The 21,636-nt window shown below is 41.2% G+C and overlaps 1 protein-coding gene across 1 annotated transcript in view; it reads left to right on the top strand.

The window, feature by feature from the left end:
• Window positions 1–296: 296 nt before the first annotated feature.
• The window catches only part of LOC124299133 (PH domain leucine-rich repeat-containing protein phosphatase 2), a 116,617-nt gene continuing 95,277 nt past the window's right edge, over window positions 297–21,636 (top strand). Inside the window, exons 1-3 of the mRNA XM_046752107.1 lie at window positions 297–593; window positions 4,594–6,392; window positions 20,986–21,139. Of these exons, the coding sequence (XP_046608063.1) occupies window positions 4,602–6,392; window positions 20,986–21,139 (1,945 nt within the window). The 5' untranslated portion in view covers window positions 297–593; window positions 4,594–4,601. The remainder of the gene's footprint in view (window positions 594–4,593; window positions 6,393–20,985; window positions 21,140–21,636) is intronic.

Genomic DNA, 21,636 nt, shown 5'->3' with positions numbered 1-21,636 from the left:
ATTCCTCCATCATCCATTCGATAACCAGTGGTCGAAAAACGCTTTACAATGAGCCCGATCTGCGTAGAAAAGTCCCAGCCAAAAATTAACTCGAAATCATGATCGGTCTGTGCAACTTCCAAGGGTTTTCACAACGGCGATATTTAGGAACGGGAAGGGCACGGGCTGCGTTTTCGATCAGGGGCACCTGGGCGCACCTGAGCGCACCTGAGAATCCTGATGCCTGTTGCGCGCTGGGCCAACAGCCAACAGCCAACATCCAACAGCCAACAGGTGAGCAGCGAGGATCCGAAAGAAGAGACAGCATGCTGCCGGTAGTGTCAGTCGGTGATTGTGATGCGTGAGGTGCGTGCGGTGTTCACAGTGCGGTGTCATGCTCTGTGGGTAACATATAAACGTGCGTTTTTCTCCAACTTGGTACACGGTTTTATCCGAAATCATCGCCGACTCTCCTCTCCTATGTCACGTCGTTTTCTCCTGTGGGATGTTCTCCGTTGGCGCCAATTTCGCGCCGACGTCTGATCCTTGATGACGTCTCACTTCATCGCCAAAACACCCTTACAGACAACGGTTTCAGTCGCAGACTGTGAAAGGTGAGACCGATGTGCATATTCTCATTTTTTACTGGTCTTTTCTTCCACCATTGTTCCTCTGTTTTCATCCCGTTCTCGGTGACACGTGGATAGCGAGAGAGAGAGAGAGAGAGAGAGAGAGAGAGAGAGAGAGAGAGAGAGAGAGAAAGAGAGAGAGAAAGAGAGATTTCGTTACGTAAGGAGAAGAAAACGAAAACATTACCGAGAAACAAAGTGGCGAACGTATGTGAACGCTCGTATTACGACGCAGTAAAAGTTGTACGCCATGGCTATTGTGGGTGGGCACATGTCAGGCTTGAATTTAGGATAATGCAGGGCTTGCCGTCCAGCGTATAATATCAACTATTGTTCTCCTCTCGTATGAGGTAAGCCTTGCTCATCCAAACGTTAAATAAAGTCCGATCGCTCCGCTCCCGTACTAGCATCACTTTTCTCAGTACTAAATGTGTTATCTAACTTGTCATCTTGCTATATTTTTATTTTTTTTTATTGTTTCTTTTTTCTTCCTAATTGTTGTCGGCACGACACGTGAAATTGATTTCAAGATCTTCAGTCTTCTTTGCAGAAATTCCGAATCCCTTTCAAACCTGTCCATGAACTACAGTGAATGTAAGAATGTTACCAGATCTTGGACTCATTGACAAGTTGAATCCTTGACATGTGTCGTAAGTGTCACAAAATGATTCTATTGATTCAATTTGATTCTAATTTTAAATCAGTTGTTGAAGTTGTTGGTACCCTTGCAGCGCAAAATATATTGCTAACTATAGTTTCATGTGTTACTATCGCCGTATGGTGACGTCAGCAGCAGCTATACATTGTCATTTATAGAGATTTACGATCCCATAATCAACAATCCGAGTCCCTGATCTATAATTCCATCTCGTTAATCATCAATTTTCGGAGAGAATCGGTGCGGAATATCATCGACACATCGTCGCGATCACGGCTGTTGCTGACACAGCGTTAGTTTCATTATCGCGTCACTGTTACTTTCGGGACGAACTTCCTCATTTTGAGGATCCATTGTCACGGGTGGAATTGGAATTGATCGCGCAGTCGTGTCTAGTTTCATTCTTAAAAAAAAAAAGACGGAGATTGGAGGCAATTAAAATGATATTATCTGTAGAAATGAAAGAGGGAAAAAAGTGACAGTCGGGTCTGCCCTTTAACACACGCTTGAACGATTTACCCGAATGGGATATTGCGTTGGTACGCACATTTACGATTTTTCGCAACGCATAACCCGTGTAGCTGTGCATCACCCAATTATTTTTCCGCTCGTAAACACGAGCACCGATTCACGGAACATGCGGGATAATTGGCTGTATCGCAGATGCATGAAATCATTGTACGGAAGAAATTTAACGAGATTGGTACTCGTGACGTGAACCGGCTCGATTTTCTCTCCGTTCGTCTCAGTTATTGCATTGAAATCATTATTCGTTGTGTCTGAAAAGCTTCTGCGGGTGAAAGCTGCGATCTGTCAATCTTTCATTTCGCTCGATTCTACCGATGAAAAGAATTCACACTCCGGGTTTCGGACTCGTACGTGTTTCACGTGTAGAATCCATCGCGCCGCGTACGTTGTACAACGAAACGTACTTGTACCTTCGCCCGACACAGGATACGTGACTGGCTATGTGGCTAGGGGGATTTGGTCACGCGCCGTAGATCGTTCGACGGTCAAAGCCGCGTATAAATAAACATGTATTACACATACGCGAGTTTCCGCCGCGGTGTGGATGCAGCCCACACATTACCATGCACCTTGACTACATAGATCGTTTCCATAAGATGCGTAATTATCAGGGCGTGTATGTACCCGTAAGAAATAGTTTGATGTTCGATGAAAACAAAGATGAGAACGAAAAACTTGTCTACGAGTTTAGAATAGTCTTTGATGAAGTTGGATGACGATGTCTAACGGTATATGGACGTGTGCGCTATTATACGACCTTTTACCACGCGTAAGGGTAAAAAGGCGTATTTTTCCCCTTTGTATTTATGATAGAAACATGTGGATACATTCAAAAACGTTTAGATTGAAAAATGGGTCAATTAAAATGGAACAAACGAAAATCGTCACGTTCAGTAATGGTGTAAGGTCGCATGTGCCCGCCTACGACCTTATACCGTTACGTTCGATATTATTTTCTGAGAAAATAAAAAATTTTAACCGTTCTTTCCGAAATCAACGGATCTTTCAAATCAAAATTTTTCACAATCTTTACGAAAAAAGCACAAAAATGGCGTATGCGATCTTATACTATTTGTAAATATGATGAATAGAAGTATTTTTTATTCCTGAAAAGGTGTATCCACGAAACATAAGGCCTTTTACTTTTGTTTATTTTTTTAACCAATATTTGTGTAGATGTGCGTTTTGAGTAGTTTTGTAGCGAATATGACAAACAATAAACTGTACACCCTTTTACCGCCAAATTTTAATTTTTGGCACATACGTCCCTGTATCGTTAGACATGCGATATACCTACAGCACTTAGTGTCTAGACGAGTTGAAAAAAAAACTAATTGTGATGTTTTCAGACAGTCTTTACTCGAAAGATTTTGTGTGGGATGTTTTGTTAACATAGTAATTATGCTAGTAAAATTATATGAAAAAAAAATTTCACACAATACTCGACAATTTTAATTGGCTTAAGCCTGTCCACGCTCCAAAGGACAGATTTCACGAAAAATTAGGACATCGCAAAGAAAATTCTACCGCAAATATGCTCAAAAATAGATTAACTGACTTTTCAAGCGTGAATAGAAAAATTTGTACGATCGTTAATATTTTTTATCGAATGCAACAATATTGAAATTAGTTACAAAATAGTTTTTGTTGATATTTGGAGTAGTTGCCATGAGGACTTTTAAAAACAGGTATACATATAGATGACCGGAGTTTTACCAAATACATTTTTTCAATTCGTACTGCCAGAGCGAAAAATTGGTATTACAATTCTTCCCCATTAACCGTTTTTAACGTCTGGCTAATTTTATTCTTGCAATTACTTCGCCTTTTTTTTTTTTAATTCTCCGTCGTTACGGTCCTTCATCAGGCACACACAATGCACACAACAGTTATACAACGAAGTGGGCATGAAAATTCGCAAGCCCGAGAGCTTTCAGAAGAAATCCCGTCAGCGAAACAGGGGTGAATGGGTGCGCGCGTGCCGTTTATTTATCATTCCATAGGGTATGAATTTATCGCCATATTCGGTGAATTTATGCCCGTTGGAGGCGGTGGTGTTCCGCGGTTCTTCCCTTTTCCTCAACGAAATACGCGGCCACTCGTCTTTCCGTGTGTCAAGCATAGCTACATTTGTCAGCCCGCCGTGCGTATACGCGTACCATGAAATATCCACTTGGTCTTTTCCTTCGGTTTATCCATCTGGGACATAATATTATATCTGGACGATTTACGAGACTCTAGACGCTTGTCGAGGGCTCTGATTGGTCGAGGGTGAAGCGAGCGCCGGACGAAATGTGAAATCAACATCAATCGCGCATGCGCCTGCGCGCTGGCGCCACTTAACCTCTCCGATGAACTCTTCTCCTAACCGCTCTTCAACCTCAGTTGCTGGGAATTTTTATTGCGGTAGACGGGGGGTTTTATTGTATCAAGCAGGTGGCGGTGATATGAAAAGGCTGTAGATGTTTTTGATCGAAAATAAATTTCAACCTGACGCCGGATTCTCAAGGACGACAGGCGACGCACTAGGCAGGTATTACGTCACGCCTACGCCATCGGAATGGTAATCGCGCTCCTCGATCACCATAAATCTGTTGTATACCTTACCCGTAACAATTCCCACGTCAATTTGGAATCCTCCAAGCCCCCAGCTGCAAAGCTTAGCTCAGAATAAGATGAGGAAAATGAAAGATTTGCATAGCCTGTCGCTCGATATATCTGGTTATTTTGCACGATCGATTTGGGAATCGGTTCTTACAACACATTCAGCAATTTCTAATCATTTTCAACTCTCCATAGGTGACGCCATGGTCGTCTTCAAGCCAACGGAAGAGATGGCGCTGACGCAACAGGCGTCCCCGAAACTGCGACGGTCGAGGAGACTCTCATCAACGCGAGGGTTGGTGCCGAAGAATAAAAGGGAACTGGGAGAGCGTGATCTGAATCAAAAACTGGGACTTTGCCCGATTATGAGCGTGAGGACCACGGATAAAAAGAGTCTGGACCGTGGTCGACTGTCCCAGGAATGGGATTTCAATGAAAAAATCAGTCTCAGTAGCGGATCCAGTCCCAGGATCGATCTTAGGGCTGGTTTTGAGCTCGCTAAGGACTCTGCAAGGTTAGCCGAGCTCAGAGGAGAAGGAAAGAACTCATCGCAGTGGTACGTCAACCGTACTGCCTGCAAGGACTCCAGGGTCATTCAGGAAAACGTGATAAAGAGCGACTCGAAGTACGAGATTGGAGTGCCGAAGGAGTCCGGAAAAGTCCCAGGGAAAACGAAGGCGCAGAGGAATCGAGAGATTGAAACTGCAGGCTCATCCTCTAAGACCATGCAGAGGTCGTCGAGGGATGGAGAAAAGACGACGGGGACGAAGAGCAGATCAAAAGTGAGCAAGGATAAAATCGAAAAGGCAAACGACTCGATATCGAAAAGGTTGGAGCTGATACACGAACTGAATCAAAGGATTCTTGCTAACTACGAAAAGTTCCAGCAAAAGTCGAAAAGGTCGCATTCGAAGAGCTCGAAGGACTCGAAGGAAGCCTTGAGAGGCTTGAGGAGGGATTCAGAGGTCAGCGGCCGAAAGCCGGCCGAAAACTTGAGCACAGTTTCCAAAGAGTTGATCGCCTACTCTCAGGTGACTAAAACGAGGCAGAAGACCATTGACCCCACACGAGATACACAGGACTTTCAACGACAGAAATCTGACACAAGCAAGTTTACATTTTCTCGCGATTATTGCGAGCGTCTCGTCTCGAAGCTGGACAAGCCCGAAACAAATCGCAAGAAGGGAAGGGCACCAGTTCCGCCCAAGAAACAACCTTCAAACCCGAAGACGTTGCGTGACGTTAATGAGAACTTCAGCATGGCTCCTAGAGCGAATTTTTACCAACCCCAAAATCTACCCGAAGTCTGTGATCCCAGCTTCAAGGTTACGCGAAAACCACACTCCACCGTGTCGAGTCACACTGAGAGAAAAAAGCTCTCTAAAGACAATGGGTCGAGGTTTTGCTTGGAAGAGGAAAAAGACAAGAAAAAGATGATTACAGTCCCGAAAGTGAATCCTGTTCCTTCCACAGAATCTGCTTCGAAAGATGCCCGTCAGGGTGAGCTGCACGAACCAAAATGCGTGACTGTGCTAACCAAAAGTGAGAACGTTTCATCCGGGATGTCGGATCATATTCGAAGGATATCTGAGAGGCCAGATGATGGTGAGACTATCCTGGAAAAGAGGATCCTCGACGACTTGAACCGCACGATCAGCAAATTCGACGTTGAAACAGACACGCCGCAAGTCTCGGTGACGGAAAGCCAATCTTCAACTGGGAAGACCGAGAGTTTCAGCTCGGATTCCATTGAGAGTGGCTCTTCTCCATCGACGAAAATGAAGAACGGGAGTTTCGACTCCAGCTGCTGCCACGTCGAGCCCTTCAATTCCTCTTGGGACTCGGGTGTCGGTGGCGACGTTTGCGGGGGAAGCGGATGGGTGAGAGTTCACACCGGAATCGAGAGTAGCCTGGTTTACCTGACCTTGGAAACAACGGCCAAGGACGTTTGCAGGGACATGCTCCTTGGGGAGGACCTGTCCCTTTTCGTGCAGGTGAGTCGCCCCCGTTTTCTTTATCACGTTATCCCTTCCACGCCTGGAATCTTGATATTTGCAAATCTACAGCTAGGTCATGTAGAAATTAAAGCCATTCCGCGGAGGATTACAAAACAAGCCATCTTATTTCAAGTACGTGATGACAATGCCTTGGATTGCACGTTATAATTTCAAGTAAGCGAATTCTTTTTTGGAAATGGCAAGCACACTCCTGATTCATTAACTTCGAAATCGTTCTTGTTGTACGAAAAATGAGATAAATCTCAGCGTGACTTAAAAAGACTTTAACTGACTTGACGTTGCTTCACAGAGTGAAAAATGGCTGAAAACAGTTTCAAACGATTTCACGTAACTTTCACACAACTCCACTCATCGTTCAGAGATTCAGAGGTAGAATCGAGCACGAAGTCCTGCCCCTATCCTGCAGGAATTCGTATGTAAAAAGTTTCGTCTCCACCCTCTGAATTTTTTTTTCCGGTGTTAGCTTGGAATTCATAAGGTTCTCCAGGATTTCATAGGTCCGATACGACGTCAACTCTGGGGTAGTTGCACATTGTACCGCGTAGTTGAAATTTCTACATTGTTTTGTTCATGTCTCGAGCGTTTGCTTTTGATTACCAACCTCGCAAATCTCGACGCGACTCGACATCCAGATTCCTGATCTTGTTACGAAGATTCCCGCTTGTCTAACGAGCATCTGTTTGGCAAATTAGCGAAAAGCCTTATTATATCCGAGACCATTCGCGTTGGCGCGGCACTTTAAGGGGACCAGTACTGATTTTTTCAAAAGACATCAATGGTCCAAAATCAACTTGTTTCGCACTTAAAATTCGTTTCTCATCATAAAGAATTCTAGGAAAAAAATGTGTGCCTTGAGGATTATTTCATGCGAAAAGCTTCCTCGCGACGACTCATAAATTTGGGGATTAGAAAATAACCTAATTCTACGCATGGACTTTAAGAACCGCCAGTGACGTTATCAGGCTGAGTTCGACCTGAAGTTTGCGCATTTAACTTACAAGGCACCAAAAGGGCAAATCGAGTGATTGTCTTGAAAATGTCCTTTGGCCACCATTTTGTTTTAAAAAAAAATTTGATGTTGATCTGAATTGAACTGTGATTAAACAATGAATCGATTTTGGACACCGTTGGATCTTCTGAAAATAGGTCCACTGCTCCTCTTGAAGAAACACGTATACGATGTACGTCGCTGATTACGTGCGGTGGAATCGCAGACCAGTAATCAATTACCAGTCACCGCACGTTTCGCGTATTTTCTAGCCGTACCAGCGGCCTCACACCGCTCGTTAAAATTCCTCAGAATTCTCCGCAAGTCATTTCCCGGAGCGTATGCATCCCGCGCGGTCTTTACCACCCCAGATCTTTGCTTGTCATCTGGTGCGAGTTTCAGCGGGTATACATACACTCTGGTAAAACAGGAAATTCGCCGTTTCTCGAAAAAGAAATTTTCATTCTTCATATTCAATTTAACAGACAATGCAGACCTCCGTCGTTCAGATTTTTCAACCTAAATTTATTCGCTCCTTTGTCCCCGAAAACTGGAATGAAGAAAGTGAATGGAAAAACGTGGAGTGATAATTTAAACGTTATACTTTAAATCAAGAGCAATATTTCTTCACTCCGTATTCCAGCTGCGAATTCAAGGTTCTAAAGACAGAGAGAGAGAAAAAAGAATTACCGCTGTCTTCAAACCGAACAAATCAGCAGTTTAGTGCCGATGACGGTGGACTTAGTATCAATTATCGGTAATTACAAGTTACAGTAAAGCTCTGGCGCGTGTTTCCTCTTTTGGAAAGAGATTCAAGGGTGATATTCTCCAGTAATCAGTACCACCCTTTACCTAAGCTCGGCAGATTTTTTTAATCAACTTCTTTGAGCTTTAAAGAGAATATTTTGTGATGAGAAGCCCGGGTTTTGCCCCAGTTGTTTCCTGTGATCCCGGGAACGAGATGAGAAATAAATTTGAGGGTCCCATTTTCCGTTCGGAGCAGCCACCGCAAGTTCGCCAGAATCAAGTGATGTACAGTCGGAGCCTGTCAATATCATCGCTAGAGCTGCAGCCGGTATTTTTCCAATTATCTCCAGGTAGAACGATATCGCAAATCTCCTGCCAAGAGGTCGGGGAAAAATTTCCGCCTATTGATTTCCCTCCCTCCCTCTTGTCCTCCCTTTCGATTCACACGCAGCGAGCAGCCGGGTCCGAACAAAGATTTGGTAAACCTGCTCGCCCTTGTGGAAGGGCCAAAGTCTTTTTCGCGTAAAAATAACAAAGGCTCTTATCGATATCTAGACCTTGGATAATACTTAGGAAACTTTTAACACTCCGACATCCATTTGAAAAATCGATATTACCAACTGCATGAAGTCGCAGGCTATGATCATCACCACATTATTATTCCTGATATTCTTGATTCAGCAGCTGGCAAGCTCGGATGACCGGCTCTTTGACCGAAAGCACTCAGGAAAAGCAGCTTTTCTCAAAACCACGGAATTCTCCGTGCCAACCAATTTCGTTTAAGCAATGGGAATGGATTAGTTGCTCCGTAACGTTGAAAGTTTTCGCCTGTCGAGATTAACTTCTATGTACCAAGCCTAGGCTACCAGCTTGAACAATGGTTCCATAATGGAGATGACAACGAAAACCCAAATTTTCTGAAACAATGATTTTATCACTTTTCTACAGACCAGCCACATTCTCAAGGTAAATAACCTGGCTTAAAAATTTTCTACAATCCTTGCTAAATAAGCCAACTGATGATAGTTATCATGGTTTCCTCAGTCACAGATCTCTTATTCGGTTCTCTTCTACTGTAATACCCAATTGGAGGCATTTAAACAGTCGGCATGCATTGCCAGTATCTGATGAAATTGATTTTGTCGAAAGACTGTTTTATCTCGAACTTCCGGGTTTCCGGTAGGGAGAGAAATTACTGGTTCAACTTATTCCACTATGGAGTTTTACACGTGACAGATGATTTTCCGTTAGACATTTACTACATTTTCAGTGCTGGTAGCTTTATTGAACAGCAATATCCGCATAGCAATAATTCTTACAACCGAGCCGTTTGTTACAAGCGCACTCACTCAACAGTGCAGTAAATTCAACTAGCTGTTTATTTCTGTATTTGAAATGTCCCGAATATCTGTATTGATTATCCATCAATGCTATCTGGTAAACCGTCAGTACCACTTGCAGAAAATAACCCGCAACAAAATAACCTGCGATAATATATCCTGGAAACGACAGAACCCTAATTAAAATAACCGGAGTTAAAGTAACCGGAGTTAAAATAATCTATTTCAAAATAACCTCCAACGAATTAACCACACTGATAGGAACCTTAATGAGTAGAGAATGGAATGTGGGATTCACGCATTGCAAACAATTCGTTATTCTGTCGGTATCCAACCACAATACACCATGCCGTACGAAAAACACGGAAGATGACTGTCGCAGCTCAAAGTATTGTGTATTATTATATTGTGTTGACATTTTTTGTGTGCAGTAGTATCGATAGTTTTGATAAGACCGTAATAATCTAATGATAATAATAACGATGGTAACAATAATTCAATTATCAAATAAACATAATGAACACAATTTAAAGTACATAATTCACTAATAATTATTACAGTGTTTCAATTATCATTTTCATCCTTTTTGTAGGGTATATGTGTAGCGGTTATTTTTCACCAAGTCATTTATATCACGGTTATTCTATTCCAGGTCGTTTTTATCCAGGTTATTTTGTCGTGGTATTTTTTTTTTTTAGGTCATTTTGTTGGTAATGGATGCTATCTGACTTGTCGGTTCCACGTAAGCATTCGATTTTATCTCGAGCATGGATGCAATTTTCTTTCCTGGAAAGAATCCTAATGATCGGGTTTTCTAGGAATGTCTACGTATCTCGAATCTTGAATTTCAAGCCTTCGACGTTTCCGTTTTCACATTACCTGGTTCATTGAAATGCAACGTAGCGTTCCGGGAGTGATTCAAACAGGATTAGGGTTTCGAAGTACGGGATGACCTCCGATCTCAAACTCTTCCACAGTTTAACCACCATTTACTGTTTATGTTGAGAGTTACATGTTGCAGTTTGTCCTGAAGGAGTCCACCTCTCCTAGCGATTCGACAAACTCATCTTTTCCTCTTCTTTCCTTCTCCCCTTCATCCTAACGCTCTCTTGATCCTTCCAAGGAATCGCGGCTATATAGCCATAGAAAGCTGTTAACTTTGAATTTGAATATCTGATAAGAGGTGCAGATCCGGGTCAACGAGTGGGAACGTCTTGAATATTCAAGAGATTAGCTTTATCTTTGAAGAGCACTTTTAGCGCCTCGATCCTGCTCAAGAACACGCGCATTTCCCCAGGCGGGAGCCTTTCTTTGAGCACTAGACGCACATGTCAATAGTCAACAGCCAGTATTGCTTCGATCGTAGCACTCAACTTGCGGAAAAATACTGCCAGCAAAGAGGTCATTTACCGTCTGGATGGTTGTGGAAAAAGGTTGGGGAACGGGAAAACTACCCTCAACAGTTATTTGAGAAAATTTTAATAAACTTTGCCATCCTTGGAGTCGTTTCAATATCATTTCCAGACGTTGAACAAGCGGTGTGCGGCAGCTGCACCTGCTGCTTCCGGTGCAACCGTAACGAAATACGTATTAGACTCTAGCTTCTCTGTAGTTGGGGCCCAGCTGCACCTGCTCGTGGTCGAGCAGAAGCCAGAGAGGCGATATTGGTTTCCAGACGGCGATGACCAGCGAGATAGTTGACTCATCGGCAGTCGGTTACTTGGGTTGGTGGGAAATCACGGATACCTGCTCCTAAGAAACCTTGCTACTGCAAAATTAGCAAGAGTCAGGACATTTTTTTGCACCCAAATTGCTCCAGCACTGTTTTTCAAGCCCTGAAAAAATGATAATCGATAAGGTTCACAAGGTTCATAAGGTTCTGTTCCTCCGATCACTTTATTAAGAAAGTGGATTCCGCGTAATGGATTAAAGATAGCCTCTGGAAATCCTTGGATTGCGGTAAGACATAGTAGGGTTTTTGCTTGTTTATCGTTGCTGATTTTTCCACGGAAAGGGTGCACCTATACTTGAACGTAGAGGTGGTGGTGGCGGGTGGAGAGAGAGATTTCGTGCGGTTGCAGGAGGCAAAAGGAAAAGAGCAAACTGTGAGAGAAGGGGGAGGTGATGGGAGGTGATCGAAAAGGAAAGCAAGGGATCTCAACCTCGTAGTAAAACTTTTCGGAGAAGATATACGCCCTAAGTTTGGGAATTATTTCAAGCGACATCCGGTGAACTCCTACGAGTTTCTTCAGAGACAAATCTAATGGAGCTTTTTTACCGAATTCTCGAATCTTTGCTTCCCGGGAGACCCGCCCGGGTTCGACCGAGTTCACCCGGGGTTAACCGAACCCTGCCGATGTTAATGTTGCAATTAATTTACGAGCGAACAAGCAAACGATGCAACTTAGTTGATATCGAGGCCAAATTTTGACGTTTATATTGAAATGAATTCACCTGACTTCAACTCGCAAACGTGTCATTCTTGTATTATCCGTGGTGATTGAATTTTGAATTTATACAAAATCTGGCGAAATAAAGTGATCGTACTTTCAAGAAAACCTTCGTCGCCTTCTTCTGAATCAGATTCCATTTTATTCGTCTTCCGGTATCATCACCATAAATCGATATCCAATTAGAACTGTAAAAATTTTGGTTCGTTCGTTGCTTCTCGTGAACTGACCAAAATGGTGATAGCTATGGGATACGAGATGTGAAAAGTCACAGAATGCGCACCACCGCCACCCGCATCAAACCTGAAAATCAAAGTGACAGTAAATAGACGTGGCCAAAGAGCAGGAAAACTTTTCTCGATGATGAAAAACTGAGAGTCGGAAGTTCCAGTCCATTCTTTTGCTGTATCGAATCTGCCACCGACTACGGCGCTACGGCGGATAAAATCTGCTAACCGGGATCTTATCTCGGCTTCGGGTTTTTTTTTTTTTTCGTTCTTCTACGAGAGAAGGCATCTGGACCACTTTGGATCTAAAGCTAAATGGTGTTGGATGGCAGTCAAATGGCGTTAGATTGATCCCGTAATGTGGTATGTAAGCCCAATGCTCTGTGGGTGTGCGTTTACTCGTAGCAGTCGAGAGGCAGGGGCGTACCAAATGTATCGCTCCTAATTGCCGGACCGTTAACATTTAATTACTCTATGTACAGACGCGTGCGGGGGTCAAGGGGAACCAGTCAAGGGGGCAGCTTACTACTAATCCCGACTAAATCTCCAGCCCAAGCAAACTGGTTTAATCGTTTATTTATAGCTCTGGTACCGAAACCGACAGACCAGCGGCGGTGGCTGCTGTGCTAACGTCTATCGTTCGGTTACCCTCACCTAAACGGAATTTAAAGCTAATCACTTCTCGTTCTGGGGAAGACTTAATATTAAAAACTTCTTCCGCTACCGCGTGGATGGTATGGATCAATTCACATCCGCTTTAGTGCCGTACGAGCTTGCAGACATTGATTAGCGGATTAAAAATCTCGGCTATGAATAAATTTCTTAATCGGTTAGTTCTTTGATATTTTCATGTCCTCCTGGCGGCAAGCCCAAGCATTACCAAAGTTATGTCGACTTGAGTGGAGACCCACCATATTTTGGCTACCTCAAATTCTCAGCGTGACATCAAATCGAGACGCTTGTGAATTTTTACAGCTAGCATCTGGCCGCAACTCAGTTGATCCACCAAACAAGCAGACAAAAAACTCTGTGGAAATTAGTTGAATCTATCAATGGAATCATAGTACTTGGGGCATGGATGTTTAGGCGGTTAGACTTCTCAGACTTTCACTTCACGTTACTGTACATTTGTCACTTTGGTGGATTAAAATTGAGAATCGCCGGGCGTATGGAATTTTAAGAAAAAGTAGAACGTGACAAATCCTGATATCTCGCTTAATCTCCCACTTTTACTTTGCATGGAATCCTTTCATTGGACGTGATGAACATTGAAGCAGCCTTTTAACCGGATAAACTTCGATTGGTGATAACTTTTTCATAGAAAATAAAAAGAACAGAAGAATATTTAAACAACTGGCTTAGACTATGGCACATTTTCTTACACCTTTTTTGTACAACGTCGAAGAGCAGTTAATCGCGAAATAAGGTATAGGTTCTCACTACTCACGTTTCTAGAAACAATGCTGTATAATCTGATGGAGGAAACAACGAAAAGAACATCATCGAAAAAACCTGATCAAACACAACGCATCTGATAGGCACCGAATGCGACACTGTCTCGTAAAGAGGAAACCGTGTTCAAATCCAGGAACGTGAATTTGAGTACCTGTACAAGTTGCCCGTTTCAGCGTTCCACGTCAACCGCCACTCGACTCGTATAACGTAGAGCTACCTGTGCAAGGTATTGATTTTCGTGCAACTCCGCTGCGCTGAACTGCTGGTAATAATGATCATTTTTACTCGACTAATTACACGAGTGGCCAATTTAACTGCAAAAAAATCTAGCACAATTTCGCAGGGAGATCGTTTTGGTGTTAGGTTTACAACCCATGACGCCCATCCTGCAAAAGCGCACTGACATCGAATTACGAACGAAACTTTGTTCGCAACCCAAAATATCCAGATATCCAGCAGTTGATAATGTTCTAGCTGCACAACTTCTACGGCTTTTCCACCAGCGTGTTGTCGGATCTGCGTTGAATATTTTACGATGAAGCTTTTTCGCTAGGAACATTTACCGCATCTATTTGACGGCTTACGTGCTAAAGCCCTTAGCCGATATCCGTCTCGTTGCTTATTAATAATGCAAGCGTTATCCCAGGTAGCACTGTATATGGAAGAAAAAGGTATCGCCGCTATTTTGACGTTGAAAGACTTCACTCTTTACAATTTAACATGAAAGGAAATTGTTGTTATCACGTAGTGAAATTCACCGTTAAGAACATTTCACCATCTTTCACTTCAGTTTCAAGTTCATACATCTACAATTTGGTTCGAATTTGCCTCTGAAGAAAGCGAATTTCTTTCCACAAACGTGACTCCAATCTTCAAAACTTCTATAAGCTCGTGCATACGAATGCATATTCTCATAAAAAATTTGTGATATTTGTAAATTATTGCACGAGTTTTTCCACGAAGCTAGCGAGTGAAAATTTCAACAGTATTTTGCTGTACATGCCTGAGCTTTCAGCAGTAAATTCTTACCCCCCCAGGCAAGGGGTGTTGAACCGTTTTACAAATGCACCCTTGGGCTGCCCCTCTTCAGTTCTGCAGGAAAGCCGCGGTGAACCAATAAGGGGGATCGTCTCGCTCTGGCCGTCAAGCTTCGGTATTCTCGGGCAATGGAGAAGCCTACGATACGCTGGAGGTTTGAGGGAGCAGCGTACTAAAGGACCGAATGTTTATTGCGCGGACACCACTCGCTGCCTTAAGATGCAACATCCGTCCTACGGGTAACCTCAGGGACTCCTTTCGCTTGACATTACATGCATTTCAAATCACTGTCAGACTGTTGCCGTAATAATAAAAGGCACGCAATACTCTCGTTTATCATTTTTTGGCTTAATTTTTAATGCTGATTTTGGCAAAATAGGATCAATGGTTTGTACGGATGCACTTAGAGAAATTTTTAGTTCCAGTTACCGGTCAGTCCTTAACTATTTTCATTTTTTACCATAATCGAAAAATATAGTTCCAGGTAGAAAATGAAAATTAGTTTTGCATCTGTTACTATTCTTTCTCACTACGATCACTGTTACTATATTTTCTTGTAACTGTTGCGAAAATTTAACGCTTGTGCAACAATAAATCGATGTTAAAGCCTTATTTAACTGAAGAAGTAGAGTCAACCGAACAAACTGATTTTGCGTCGCAATTACCAAAAAAGGATCGACAATAGCGAAAAATGGTTACGCGTACCTCGTTTTACGTAATTCCAACATTTTTTTACCGATACCTGTTTTACTGAATTATTCTACTTACTGTGACAAATGAAATGTTTCTCAGTGCGGAATCCTACCCGTATAAAAAAAAAACTCGTACATCAGTCTGGAAGATTGGAAGTTATGGAAAAATGTTTGAAAATGTATTTCAATAGCATCAAATTGAATTTTAGAGTCCGACAAATTATCTGGAAGAATGTGGAACTTCCGAATTTTCTAATAGTTTGAACGTTTGCCATTTTGAAAACGGATGTGAAGAAGGTCTGCAAAAGATACTTGATCGTAGTGCAGATGGAGACAATTTTTTATCCATATATTGGCAAAACCGGTGAAGTGATTTCTTTGGTATCGTGTTCATACACACAAAAATACACACGCATGCACCCGTTTTTGAAATGACTTGTAAATTATTTTGTAGTGGATTTTTCCATTGTGGTTTCAAAATTTTCTCTCGTTGAGACCTTGTTTATACAGCGAAGGTAAGGGTCTAAGACTCTCCGTTTGCGAGCCGTCGCGTCGTGCCTAAGAAGGATACGCAAACTTAAACTCTATAATTGAAGCCGACGAGACCTTGACTCGAACCCAATTGATTCTAAGCACAGTTCGAAGTTCCAAGCAAATGGTGTGACATTTATAAGATCGAATCGATGAAAAATGTCGGCTAGCAGTGTCAATGATGACTGTGTAATTCTTACAGTCACTTGGTATCAGATACTAGTTGTCAATTGTGGTTAATGTTCATTAAGAACTCAGAAAACGACAGTCTATTTCCGGGTTAACTGCTTCAAAGTTCTTTGCATTCAGGTCATTTTATTGGCAGTACTCGAAGTCCAGGTCATCCAATTCAATGGTATCGATGTCCCGCTCATCATTTTCAAACTTTTCAGTGTCTGTGTCATCACCTTTGTAGTTTTCGATCTGCAGAATATCATCGTAACAAAGTTATTGATGCCAAGTCATTCGCTTTTTCTAGTTTTTTTATGTCAAAGTTATTAGATCCATAGTTTTAAATGTCCAGGTCACGGGTTCCACAGTTTTCACTGTCTAGATCATTTGCTCTATATTTTTTCGTACACTCAAATTTCATGGAGTTTTGTAGGTTAGACTCAATTAAAGAATATAATGGAATACAGTAATTCTGGTTGGCGTGGTTCACAAAATGTAAATGTCTAGATGAGTGAATGAACAGCCTTTAGTTAATAAATAAACTATAAAAAAGTACCTTTATTTTGCAAACCATCTTCAAATAACTCGGAAATCACAACACAGACCATATCCAACATTTTATGAGTTTCACAGCTTTTTGTATACCATTTCACATAATTATGTACATTTTTGTCGATCCTAGTTTCGTTGGATATTGACGTTTTGAATTTTGTGGCTGGTGTAATTAATTTTCAAGCTGGCGGTAATTTTTAATATTAACAGTGCTTTTGCCGCTTAGTTATTAGAGTAATCTCGAGAAACACATCAGCTCACCGAAGCGTAGTCGTCGATGTGAAGCAGTTCCAATTAGGCACGTCCAAGCTGGATTGTGCTCAGTGGTGCTTTTGGTTCGTTCAACAAGCACTTGTCTCACGTTCGGGACTTCGGCAATCGAACCGTAATCAACGACGAAATTGGAACCATTATAATACGACAGCTGAATGATCCTTCTGAAAATCGGTGTACATTACATTTCTGTAATTGATAAGCTGAAAATGCGTTTACAGAAGATTTTTATCATTGCAGATAATCTCGAACAGCATTTTTCAGACATTACATTTACCACGTAACTTACTGTTGATCTGCATTTTTCAGCCGTACATTTGTAAAAGTAGATTGGTTATTGTCCCTGATAAAACGCGGCTCAAAACCTTGATAGTGATGTCGATAAAATTACAAAATTTTAATTTATCTGATCAACAGAATATACAGCAGAAGTGTCGAACGGAAGTTTGCAGAAATTTGACGTGATACTGATTATTTTAGGTACAGTTTCAACGTTTTTTGCGCTTTCCTCTCTGGAACGACAAATTGCTGCGAGGCAGTCTCAGCTGATATTTTGGTTGTCCTAAATAATTTTCCGAAACTTTCGCTACTCGCGGATTACGGTACGAAGAAAAGAAAACCTGAAATATTTCCATTGGGAAAATCTTTGTAACCGAAAAGCGGTAAAACATTTCCTGCCAACATATTTTTTAAATGTAATCAATGCACTCAGAAAAAAATTTGGTCGTAATGACCGATTAATATTTCGATTGCACCATGAAAAACGTATTTATTTCATGAAAATGATTCAATTGAAATCGAGATTTCATTTTTACATGTACATTTTATTGAATTGAATTTTTTTGGAGATTGCAACATTCATTTTTGTATAATTTCGTTACTTACAACAAAGTATTTTGGTCCCACGATGAAATATTGTACAAATTGATTTTTTCCAAAAAGAGAAAAGTTTTCACTGAATGTGTGAGGTTATTCAATAAAATTGAATCGAATTATTCTCTAAAAATTTCTTAGTCCTCAAATTTCTTACCGTGGAATTGAAATCTATCTTGCATAAATCAGGCATTCATTTAACCGGTTTGACCTCTCGCAAAGTCAGAAAATAGGTTTTCACTACCTTCTTCATCTCATTTTCTTCAATTCATAAGACGCTAATTTCCAAATCGGGAAATACCAGAACAACATAATTTATCTCATTAAAAAGCTAGAAAAGTGTATCAGCCGTAAGGGTTCGAAATTTTTTTAAACAAGTACCCACTAATCATACCCCCTTTCCATGGTAATTAAAACTGCCAAGAGTATAAAAAATGACGGAAGATAGTGAATTGTAATTGCGGAGAATGAAAATTGGCAATATAAAGATAACCTGATCGCAATAGAATGAAAGAAAGAAAAAGGGAAAAGTAAAGAGAGGAAAGGTGACAGTGCGCACAAGAGTCAGTTCATTCTCCTAAGAGTCCTTCGATCCCTTTGCGACTCGACTATACCTTCGACGTTCACCACGATTCCTCGAGGATCGCTCGAGATGGAAAGTTTCGAGAGCTCATTGTCGTAACTCCGGGAAAAGGTGATAGGTGAGAAAAAATGTCGATGTTAAAAATTTGGGGTCACATCCTCGACGAGGATGTTTGAATAATACCGGATGGTACGAGATTTTCCTTCCGCAAGTCGCAGCGAAATGTATTTAGAATAATAATTTGTATCTAATTTAATTATTACTGTGAATATTACGTACGTAAATATTCATACTTACTTGATTTATTAACCGGCTAAATTAACCGAGTCAACTGTTATGCTTAGCGAAAATTATCAGAATTCGTCTTTAAAATTGCAAATTATATTCATCGCATTTCTACTGTGGAAACAATCCATTGGACCTTGCTAAATATGAGGAAATCTGGATAAATATTGCGAATTTCCCAAGCTCTGATGCTCGCTTTTAGCAAATACAATGGCTGACTTAGAATCCTTTAAAAACATACGTGAATATCATCGTTGGACGCCTGAACAGCCCTTTCATATCACAACTGTATTATGCGTGGCCCAGCGTTATTTTTAAACCATTTAGGACAAGTTATCGTAGCGTATTGAAATAATTTCTCATACAAGAAAACCCTCTTTAAAGATCATTGCAAGGACTAAGAGAGAGCAAAATTTAAAGATACTGAATTCAAATTTTTCGAACTCCGTTGTCGTCTTGCAAATATTCCACTTTGAATTGTAAAATTTCGCGGCGAGACACGTACGTTTTGGAATTCGTGATTTCATGATTTCGACCCTGAAGTAAACACTACTGATTCGAAAAGAATCTAAAAACTGATTTCTGAAAAGACTAAATTATTCCGATTTTCGGTATATCTCTATCCATCTATGACTTTAAATCGATCATTTTCAATGTCAGAAATGTGAACTCAATTCGAATAAAGCATAGCGATCAACACCTAAAAATTGAATTCTCCAAAACTTAGTTACGTCATACTTTCGATAAACAAATCAGATAATGCTGAAATTACTGGGGATGAAAATGTAGAAGAATCAGGCAATAGAAGGGTCTTATTACCCAATTGTCAAAAGCTGTTTCAGGTTTTTGGGTTTATTTTATGCAAGGCTATGTAGATCAAGCTTCATTAACATATTTTTTCAGTAGAATCGATCAATAGAAATTATTGTTATTTGAAATAAATATCTCAGAAGCATCTCAACCGATCTGCGTCCAGTTTGAGAACAGTATTTTCGATAATTTCTCCTCTTTGCCACTATCCAAATTTTTTTTCTCAACGTTTTTTCAATTCAATTGTTCGTCCAAAGTTTGCGATTTGTCAACTCAATTAAAAAAAATAAGTTACATCGCGTCAAAGGTGATAAAATGACCAAAAAATTGTTTCGAAATTTAAAGTAAATTAGTTTAGTCGTTTTTGAGATATAATCGGCACCGTCAAATACGTCACATAGGGAAATGGTTGACGTTGTGGTCGATAGTGACACTTTGTACTAACTGATACTAATCCAAGAATATGTGAAAGAAGCTCGTTCTATATACTTGTAAAAAGAAAAAAGTCCAAACAAACTGAATAATTGCTTGTCAAGATATAAGTTCTAAAAATTTACCCAGTTTTTCAGTCGTCAATTCGTACGCAGTAGCCCCTCTACTTTTCTACATTTTTATTTTTCTACATTTTGAATATATACATTTTCAAATTGGATTAAACAGACTTTCACTTTAAATTTTTCAAATTTTGATCTTGTGACCCTTCTACTCTGTGATCTTTTTACATTTCCACCCCCATCCAAGTCAAATCGAGTCGAATCTGACATTCCGTGATAATTCTACATTTCCATCCCCACCGAGGTCGAATCGAGTCAAGACTGAAATTTTTTAATCTTTATACATTTTCACCCCCACCCAAATCGAATCGAGTAGATTCTGAAATTTTTCGAACGATCTATATTTCCACTCCTACCCAAGTCAAATCAAGTGTCTGTCTGAAGTTCTCTGATCGTTCTACATTTTCACCCCTATGCAAGTCAAGTCGAGTGAAGTCTGAAATTCTTTGATCGTTCTACATTTTCACCCCTATGCAAGTCAAGTCTAGTGAAGTCTGAAATTCTTTGATCGTTCTACATTTTCACCCCTATGCAAGTCAAGTCTAGTGAAGTCTGAAATTCTTTGATCGTTCTACATTTTCACCCCTATGCAAGTCAAGTCTAGTGAAGTCTGAAATTCTTTGATCGTTCTACATTTTCACCCCTATGCAAGTCAAGTCTAGTGAAGTCTGAAATTCTTTGATCGTTCTACATTTTCACCCCTATGCAAGTCAAGTCTAGTGAAGTCTGAAATTCTTTGATCGTTCTACATTTTCACCCCTATGCAAGTCAAGTCTAGTGAAGTCTGAAATTCTTTGATCGTTCTACATTTTCACCCCTATGCAAGTCGAATCACGTGGAGTCTGAAATTCTCTGATCCTTCTACATTTCCACCTCCACCCAAGTCGAATCGATTCAAGTCTGAAATTCTCCTGTCATATCTCGCCCTCATGGATCCGTTTCCCCGAAGCGTCCGAGTCCAATATTACCTCGTGAATAATCTTGAGGGTTGAATTTGCAGTACGGCGGGGAACCAGGAAGACGACTAGCACCAAGCGAGCGGCCCCTCGAACTCCAAGACTCGTTTCTCCAAAGACTGGGATACTTGGAAGCGTCGAGGCGAGCTCGCCTAGGCGTGGACCCGGAGCTGAGGCATCTGGTCGCCTTCCACGTCGGTGAGTAAATGAATATGAATTCAGTTGTTCGAGTAATCTTACCTCGCCGCGGGCTAAAATACGGGTAAGCTGGGAAACAGATGGTGCTATTCGAGGATATTTGTTCCAAGGGTGAATAGGGAGAGCTGTCGCCTAATGCTGGCCGTCTTCTCGCCTCGCGTAAGAGAATCTTCGACGCCACGAAAAGCCCGAGGGCTTCCGAAAATGGTAATAAGTGTGTGATGACGACATTATTCCCGGGAAACATCCAAGTACGTAATTATGTTCCATGAGAGAAATTCGAGTTGCTTTTCGGTGGGAAGCTTTTGCAACGATCCATCACGGGTGCATAGAGTGTGAAGCGAAAAGAATCGGAGTGAAAAAACTGGAGACAACCGAAATGAATTGGATAAGAATAACATTTCTTGAAATCGAAGTAAATTTTCATCCACACGAATTTTAAGTGCCCAAAGATGCAGGAATGTCGGAAATTTCAGAGCGATAGCTGATCCTGTTGG

Source organism: Neodiprion virginianus, chromosome 2, assembly GCF_021901495.1.
Source record: "Neodiprion virginianus isolate iyNeoVirg1 chromosome 2, iyNeoVirg1.1, whole genome shotgun sequence".
Taxonomy (NCBI): Eukaryota; Metazoa; Arthropoda; class Insecta; order Hymenoptera; family Diprionidae; genus Neodiprion; species Neodiprion virginianus.
The sequence above is the reverse complement of the archived record's forward strand: the minus strand, read 5'-3'. Positions and strand labels throughout refer to the sequence as shown.